This window comes from Ambystoma mexicanum, chromosome 5q, assembly GCF_040938575.1.
Source record: "Ambystoma mexicanum isolate Mex_15411 chromosome 5q, UKY_AmexF1_1, whole genome shotgun sequence".
In the NCBI taxonomy this organism is placed as follows: Eukaryota; Metazoa; Chordata; class Amphibia; order Caudata; family Ambystomatidae; genus Ambystoma; species Ambystoma mexicanum.
In genome coordinates, this window is record NC_090933.1 from 42,093,456 (window position 1) to 42,102,621 (window position 9,166).

Sequence of the window (9,166 nt, forward strand, 5' to 3'; positions counted from 1 at the left end):
CAGAGGCCAGATTGAGAATGAGATCCCTCCAATGGGCCCTCAGAACTCAGTGGTCCCAATTCTCGGGGAATATGTCAGATCTTGTGCAAGTCCCGAGCGCAGTTGCACAGAATCTATCATGATGGGCTTGCAACGACAACATCCTCAAGGTAGAATCTTTTTGGCAACCATGGCCGGAGATGACAGTAGTGACGGACACCTCACTCACGGGGTGGGGCGCACACACCAACATTCTGACAATCAGCGGACGTTGGTCTCCATCGGAGTCCAGACTACACATCAACCTTTTGGAGCTGTGGGCAATCAGACTAGCTCTGAAGGCCTTCCTGCCCTCCGTACAGAGGAATAATTTCCTGATAATGACGGACAACGCAGTGGCCATGTACTACCTCAACAAAAGGGGAGGCATAGGATCACTACCTCTGTGCAGAGAGGCGATGCAGCTCTGGTTCTGGGCGATACAAGAAGGAATCTCTCTATCGGCAGTTCACCTAGCCGGAGAGCAGAACACGGCAGCAGACGCTCTGAGCAAGCAGAGCACAGTCACCCACGAGAGGGAGTTAGCTCAGGAAGTCCTTCTGGAGATCTTCGTCTTTTGGGGAACCCCTCAGGTGGATCTGTTTGCAACCTTGGTAAACCGAAAGTGTGATCAGTATTGCTCAAGGGAATTTCCTCTGAGAGGAGCTCTAGGAGAGGCGTTCGTAGTGGATTGGGATTTTCCCCTGCTGTACGCGTTTCCTCCAGTCCCTGTGATTCCTTAAGTAATCAGGAGGTTGAGAAAGTTCAGGAAAACCATGATCCTAATTGTCCCGGATTGGGCCAAGAAGTCGTGGTACCCGGACCTTCTGGACATGTCCATCTGCCCTCCAATACGTCTTCCACAAAGAGAGGATCTTCTCTCGCAAGAGGAAGGTCGGGTTCTCCATCCAGAGGTCAACACTCTCAACCTTCGTGCATGGGTGTATAGTCATATGGTCGACAGACAAATGGTCGACAGGACAAATGATCTCATTTTTTATTTATTTATATATATATTTTTAGGTTTTCGTTTAGGTAAAAAAAGGGGTTTTTAGCAAAAAAAGGGGGTTGTGGTGGGACCCCCCCCCCCCCAAAAAAAATGTGAAAAAACAAAAAGGAAATGTTTTCAATCATTTGACCTGTCAACCTTTTGGTGTCGACCATTTAGATTCGACCAATTGACCTACAACCTCATGCATGGTTTCTGAGAGGTTGAGATACAGGGATTGGGACCTTCCGGATGACGTAATGGAGATTTTGCTTTCGGCCAGGAGGCCAGCAACAAAATCTTTGTACCGGTGTCGTTGGAATAAATTCAGTAACTGGTGCAAGCATAGAGATGTGGACCCTTTCCAATGTAGCACACCAACGGTGCTTTCTTTCCTGTTACATCCAATCTGGGGCTCCAGATCGGAACAATCAAAGGATACCTTGCTGCGCTGTCCATTTTTAAGTGCTCCTCGGAAGAGGTTTCTTACTTTAAAATACCATTAATAATACAGTTCTTGAAAGGACTTAGAAATGTATATCCACCAATACCATTTCATGTTCCAACCTGGGATTTGAATTTAGTTCTCAAATTCCTAACATGTATACCATTTGAGCCTCTGCATTCATGTCCATTGAGGCTTTTAACGCTAAAAACTGTCCTTCTTGTGGCAAACATCAGCCCGCAGGGTTAGTGAACTACAGGCTCTCTCATGTAAACCTCCATACACCACGTTTTATAAAGACAAAGTGATTCTAAAAGTAAAACATCTTTTTTTACCGAAAGTAGTTTCCGACTTCCATTTGTCGCAGAAAATTGATTTACCAACATTCTATCCTCCTCCTCATTTGGGAAAAGAAGAGGAGAGGTTACATAGACTGGACCCCAAGAGAGCTCTCAGTTTTTACATAGCAAGAATGTCAAAATTACGTGAAGACGACCAACTTTTTGTGGATACACAGGTCGTAAATTGGGGTTAGCGGTGACAAAACAAACCATATCGGGCTGGATTATTCTAGCCATAATGGAATGCAACAGATTAGCAGTAAAAGACCCACCGGATGGGTTACATGCTCACTCCACAAGGGGAATGGCTACTTCTGCGGCTTTGAAGAGGGGAGTCCCCGCAAAAGAAATTTGCTCAGCTGCAACATGGGCATCAATGCATACCTTCATCAAGCATTACTGCTTAGATGCCTCATCCTCAAATGAGGGTCTTTTTGCCAGAGCAGTACTTCACTCTGTACATGAAAACAAAAACTAGCACTCCCACCTCCAAATTGGTCACTGCTATGGGAATCATTCGCAAGATGAGGAATACGTGGGAGGACACAATCCATTCGAAGAACAAGTTACTTACTAACTGTAACGTTCTTTCGACTGGATGTTCCTTCCATGTATTCCGCATCGACCCTCCCAGCCTACCCCGCAGCATAGTTTATTTTCCTACAATTTCCTTTCACGATGGGCCTATCAGTCACAGCATACGCCTAGGTGTTCCACAAGTATTTCCTCGAAAAAACAGAACTGAAGCCAATGGGCGCGGCTCGAGCCATTTATCGGTACAGAGCCCGTCGAGGGATATTCGACGCCACGACCTCGAGCACAGCGCCCTCTGCTGAAATTTCTTTTCGAATGCAGCGAAGCTGGCGAAACGAATTATCACAGGATGAGGAATACGTGGGATAACATCCAGTCGAAAGAAAGTTACAGTTGGTAAGTAACTTGTTCATCTACAGAAAGTCTGGTAGTTCAAGCAGCTACATCAACTAGAAACCCTGCATAACCTACAATTCCCCCTGATAGCGAAGATAACAAGATTGATGCATGGTCTAAAAAGATATTTACATCAGGGAGCATGGCTCTAAAATCCACAAATGTATCTTGCACTCTGGTGAGATTTACATAAACCCTGTGGGACTGCATGTTAGCGGCAGCTCAACACATCCCAGAAGGAGAGGAACGTGATGGGTTCGTATCCATAGTAAAGGATGGCAAGGAGGCTTCGGGGGAATGCCTTCAAGCAGGTTTGGACACAGCTGACAGTATCAGTAGGTCCATGGCATCTAGCGCAGTGCTACGCAGATTTGCATGGCTAAGAAAGTCCGGTTTTGCACCGGATGTACAGTCTAGACTTCTTAATATGCCATTTGACGGCTCGAGGTTGTTTGGCAGCAAAGGAGATGAAAGTTTAGAAAAGCTGCAGACCTCCAAGGCAGCAGCAAAATCACTCAGTGCCGCTATAAGGCAACCTCAACAACGCCCCTACACAGGCTCATCTTCCTGGAGGGGTCGTCCCTTTTGTTTTTACTCCTCATTTGGGAGAGGAAGAGGACAGGCCAGTCAAAGAGGACAAAAGAGATTTCCTCTGGGGCGAGGAAGAGATGCTAGATCTGCCCCAGCAGCGGCATCTGTCCCTTCAGCCGCTGCTGCAGCTGCTGCAAACCACTCTGAGGTTTTGATCCACAAGACCCCAGTGGGAGGCAGAATCTCACAGCATCTGCAGGAATGGCGGGGCATTACCTCAGATGCTTGGGCTCTGGAAACAGTATCCCAAGGTTACTGCCTTCCTTTTCAAAAGAAACCTCAGAATCACTCACCGGGATACAACTTTACCAAAAATCCAGACCCGCTCCTGTTGCAGGAAGTTTTAACCCTGCTGCAGAAAGGTACAATAGAACATGTACCTGTAGCAGAGAGGGACAAGGGTTGGTATTCCCCATATTTCCTCATACCAAAGAAAGACAGAGTATTGAGACCCATCTTGGACTTGAGAGACTTGAAAAAGTTCCTCGGGAAGGACAAGTTCAAGATGGTTACTCTTTCTCAGAACCTTTAGGCTCTCCAACTTCAAGACTGGTTGGTATCATTGGACCTTCAGGATGCTTACTTTCATGTGTCCATCCATCTCAAGCACAGAAAGTACCTGAGGTTTGCGATTGGCAATTCTCACTATCAGTTTCGAGTTCTGCCAGTCGGGTTGACTTCCGCCCCAAGAGTTTTCACCAAGTTGATGGCGGTAGTGGCAGCGAATCTCAGGAGAGGGGGGGATTCACGTACACCCCTACCTGGATGACTGGCTAATCAAAGCACGTTCTCCAGAACAAGCTCAGGATCATCTATCCAAGACTTGCCACTTGCTTCACAAACTAGGGTTTTCTTTGAATGTAAAAAAGTCATACATGATACCATCACAGAAGCTCCAGTTTATAGGAGCAGTCTTGGATACTTGTTCGGGCAAAGCCTCGCCTCCTGAAGAGAGAGCTCACCACGTTCTGCAGATAAAATTCCAGAACTCCCAGTGCCTACCGGCCTTCGATTTTCTCAGGTTGCTCGGCCTCATGGCATCCTGCATTTTTCTGGTGCCAGAAGCAAGGTTGAGAATGAGATTCCTTCAGTGGGCCCTCAGGGCTCAATGATCCCAATTTTCAGGGGAAATGACAGATCTTTTAGAAGTTCCAACCAGGGTAGTACAGGATCTACAATGGTGGGCTTGCAAGGAACATATCCTCAATGGAGAATCTTTTTGGCAAACATGGCCGGAGATAACCGTAGTAACGGATGCCTTACTCACGGGGTGGGGAACTCACACCAACGAGTTGACAATCAGCGGTCGTTTGTCTCCATTGGAGTCAGACTACACATCAACCTATTAGAGCTGAGGGCGATCAGACTAGCACTGAAGGCCTTCCTGCCCTCTGTATGGGGAAAGCATGTCCTGATAATGAAGGACAACACAGTGGCCATGTACTACCTCAACAAGAGAGGAGGAATAGGGTCACTACCACTGTGCAGAGAGGCAATGCAGCTCTGGTTCTGGGCAATACAAGAAGGGATCTCACTGTCTGCCATTCACCTAGCAGGAGAGCAAAACACGGCAGCAGACGCTCTGAGCAAGCAGAGCACAGTCTCCCACGAGAGGGAGTTAGCTCAGGAAGTCCTTCTGGAGATCTTCGTCTTTTGGGGAACCCCTCAGGTGGATCTGTTTGCAACCTCGGTAAACCGAAAGTGTGATCAGTATTGCTCAAGGGAATTTCCTCTGAGAGGAGCTCTAGGAGACGCTCTGAGTAGGCAGAGCACAGTCTCCCAGGAGTGGGAACTAGCTCAGGAAGTCCTTCAAGAGATCTTCACCCTTTGGGGAACCCCTCAAGTGGATCTGTCCGCGACCATTGTCAACAGCAAGTGCGAACTGTACTGCTCAAGGGAATTTCCCCCGAGAGGAGCGGTAGGAGACGCATTCGTAGTGGAGTGGGAGTTTCCTCTTCTGTATGCGTTCCCTCCAGTCCCTGTGATCCCTCAGGTAATCAGGAGGTTGTGAAAGTTCAGGAAAACCATGATCCAAATTGCCCCGGATTGAGCCAGGAGAACGTGGTACCCGGACCTTCTCGACATGTCCATCTGCCCTTCATTACATCTTCCAAAAAGAGAAGATCATCGCTCGCAAGAGGGAGGTCACGTTCTCCATCCAGAGGTCAACATACTCAACCTTCACGCATGGCTTCTGAGAGGTTGAGATACAAAGATTGGGACCTTCCGCATGATGATATGGAGATTCTGCTTTCGGCCAGAGGGTCAACAACTAAATCTCTGTACCGGTGTCGTTGGAACAAGTTCAGTAACTGGTGCAGGGATAAGAATGTGGACCCTTTTTAATGTAATATTCCAACAGTATTATCTTTTCTGTTATATTTGGCTAATTTGGGGCTCCAGGTTAGTACAATAAAAGGATAATTATCAGCGCTATCTATCTTCAAGCGCTCGTCAGAGGAGGAATCTTACTTTAAGATACCTTCAATGACCCAATTTTTAAAAGGTTTAAACAATGTATTTCCACCAATACCCTTTCAAGTTCTTGTGTGGGATTTAAAATTGGTACTAAAGTTTCTTACATGTGCACCTTTTGAGCCTTTACATTCCTGTCCATTAAGGCTTCTTACTCTGAAAAGAATACTTCTAATTGCATTGACATCAGCCCGCAGGGTAAGTGAGTTGCATGCACTTTCTAGTGGTCCTCCTCACACCACCTTTTATAAAGATAAAGTTGTCCTTAGGGTCAAACCTTCTTTCTTGCCAAAGATCGTCTCAGACTTTCACCTGTCACAGAAAATAATACTACCTACGTTCTACCATCCTCCTCACACAAGTAAAGAAGAGGAAAGACTACATAGATTAGATCCTAGAAGGGCTCTTAGCTTTTATATTTCAAGATTGACAAAAATACGTCAGTGTGACCAACTGTTAGTAGGGTACACTGGCCGTAAATTAGGACTAGCTGTAACCAAACAAACATTATCAAGATGGATAATCTTAGCCATAACTGAGTGTTATAGGCTAGCTGGAAAAGATCCCCCTGATGGATTGAAAGCTCATTCAACAAGGGGATGGCAACTTCAACAGCACTTCAAAGGGGTGTCCCTGTACAAGATATTTGTGCAGCAGCTACATGGTCATCCATGCATACTTTCATAAAACATTATGCTCTGGACTCAACTACCTCTCAAGGAGGTCTATTTGCTAAATCAGTACTCCATTCGGTACATGACTAAAGAATGTCTGTACTCCCACCTCCAATACAAAACTGCTTTGGGAGTCTATCTAAGATGAGGAATACGTGGGAGGACACAATCCATTCGAAGAACAAGTTACTTACCAACTGTAACGTTCTTTCGATTGGATGTTCCTCCCACATATTCCTCATCGACCCTCCCATCCTACCCCGCAGTACAGTTTATGTGCTTTATATTCTAATTTCTTTTAAGGCTTGGGTCAAAAGAGGCACGCCTTTAACTATAATCCATGGGCTCTGATACACGAAAAAAACAGAACTGAAGCAACGGACGCGCTCAAGGCATTGATACAACGGATGACATCGGTGCTCAACGGATGCCGACGTGGGACATCGAAGCTGCCGCCTCGAGTGGAGCGCCCTCTGGTGGAGAGAGAAAAAATTTCCGAAGCAGCAAAGCTGAAGGTAAGGATATATCTAAAATGAGGAATACGTGGGAGGAACATCCAATCGAAAGAACGTTACAGTTGGTAAGTAACTTGTTCTTCTGCATCATGGGTCCGGCAGGGATTCACATGCAAACCCTTCCTCCGGCCCCTATGCAGCTCTTCTTGGTCATACTGCCAATTTACGTGCCTACCAAATATGAAGATGGCTGCCAGAGGTGGGGCTTAGGGAGAGAGGACTATCATTGTATAGGGCCAGTATAACTCAGAGGACAGTGATTGGTTTAGAGGAGAAGTACAGATGTGAAAGTGAAATAGTTTTTTCTTTTACCGAGGATTCCCAGCCTGACGATGGGGAATCTTCATGAGCATGTGAATCCATGCCAGACCCATGCTGGAGAACAATAGTTACAGGTAAGTAACTTAAACCTTTTATGTCTTACCTGTGAAGTTGGCTCGGTTTCCTAGCCAATTATCTCATCCAAGCAGACTGCATTAGCGAAAAAGAGAGCCATGACAACTTAAAAGTAAAGTGGCTCTTTAACAGCAAAGGTTGTCTTTTGTGTAAATGTATTAATCTGGAAAAATGTGTCTTTGAAGAGGGATTCATTTTCTGATGCTGAACTCCATTTTGTATTAATAGTTTTTCAAATGTTATTGTTGTGATTGATCTTTTATATGCATGTTTAATGAAAAGATTACTCTGACTAATTTTATTTTTGATTTTAAATATCTTTTCACAGATTGCTTTACGGTTATTGGAAAAAGAAGTATTAGATAAAAGTGATATGGTTGAGCTGCTGGGCCCAAGACCATTTGCAGAAAAATCCACTTATGAAGAGTTTGTAGAAGGCACAGGAAGTTTAGACGAGGACACCTCCCTTCCAGAAGGCCTGAAAGACTGGAACAAGGATTGCGAGAAGGAGAAGGAGAAAGACGAATCATCTGAGCCTGTCGCTAAGGACATCACTGGAGGGGTGCCACTTTAGAGATGGTTTGTGTAGTGTGTTAAGAACCATGTGTTATTTTGCACAGTGTACAGACAATAACTATCCTTAACGCATTCAGATTTCACTCCTTATTGAAAAGCACCTTTAAATAAGAGGAGTTGTCAGTGGTACAAAGCAATATATTGCCAAAATAAAACAAGTCTTGCAAAAAAGGTGGTTGAGGTGTGAATGTGAAAGTCTGTTTTAACCAGAAGAAAAGGTAAGATTGTATAAGATTGGATAAGTTTGAGGTCGAATTTTGAAAAGTGGTCTGTAGAATATTGAGCATTTATATAGGCATACAATCCTGTTGATACATTGAAAACACTTCCTTTATTAATACATTTGAAACCGCATTTTAAAAATGCATATTTCTACAAAGCTTCCTTTATGGCCAAGAAAATAAATAAAAGCTATTTGCAGAGATGACAGAAAATCAAAATTGTGATGGACCAGGATGTTTAAATTAATGTGACAAAATGTGAAACATCTGTAAATTATCTACTACAGTTGCATTAATATCTGAAGTCTTTCTAAAAGAATCTAACTTGTAAACTATGAATGTATTGTGATCATTTGTAAATATGGTTTCTTCAAAAAGGACAACCAATAAATACTGTGTTTTTTTCAAATTGATGCATTCCATTTGTCCTTTTTTTCAAGATGGCATGCCTTACTTCGAATAAATCCCAGAAGATGGCTTTTAATTTCTTAAACTGTGAGGGGTGCATTGAGTGAAATTCATTTAAACTAGCAAGGGCAATAAAAAAAAGGCCAAATGATGAAACCTTTGGTATACTGCCTTTGTCTTAATATTTTGAAGTTTTAACCCACCTCTTTGTCTTTCTTAACTAATGTTTGCTTTGAAGTACATTTGGCAATGCTGAATCAGAATGCACTTGAGCAGAATTTGTATCGCACATGGGCATATTGAAGATGCTTCAGGTATCTTTGTTACTTGTCCTGCAAATCATACCAAAAAGGTGTTTCCTAAATAGCCCGAAAAACATCTTTGTTGACATGGCTATTTCACTTACAATTGCCTTAGCATTTTGCATCATTACTTCTAGAAGATTCTTAACTGAGCAAATAAAAAGAAACTGGCATATTGCAAGCTGTACACAATGTATCACAGTGACTGCATGATTATTTGATCGTTTTTTCTCTCCTTCGGTGCAATTTATTTTGATCTATTCTTCACCGACACTGCTTGGTTTCT

The 9,166-nt window shown here is 44.0% G+C and overlaps 1 protein-coding gene across 3 annotated transcripts in view; it reads left to right on the top strand.

The window, feature by feature from the left end:
* AFG3L2 (AFG3 like matrix AAA peptidase subunit 2) overlaps window positions 1–8,579 on the top strand; it is a 1,716,771-nt gene extending 1,708,192 nt beyond the window's left edge. For 2 of the 3 annotated variants that reach the window (XM_069620477.1, XM_069620478.1), the window contains exon 18: window positions 7,702–8,086. In XM_069620477.1, the coding sequence (XP_069476578.1) occupies window positions 7,702–7,947 (246 nt within the window). In that variant the 3' untranslated portion in view covers window positions 7,948–8,086. Of the gene's footprint in view, window positions 1–7,701 lie in introns of all 3 variants that reach the window. The other variant, XM_069620479.1, reaches the window with a different exon arrangement.
* The last annotated feature ends 587 nt before the right edge of the window (window positions 8,580–9,166 follow it).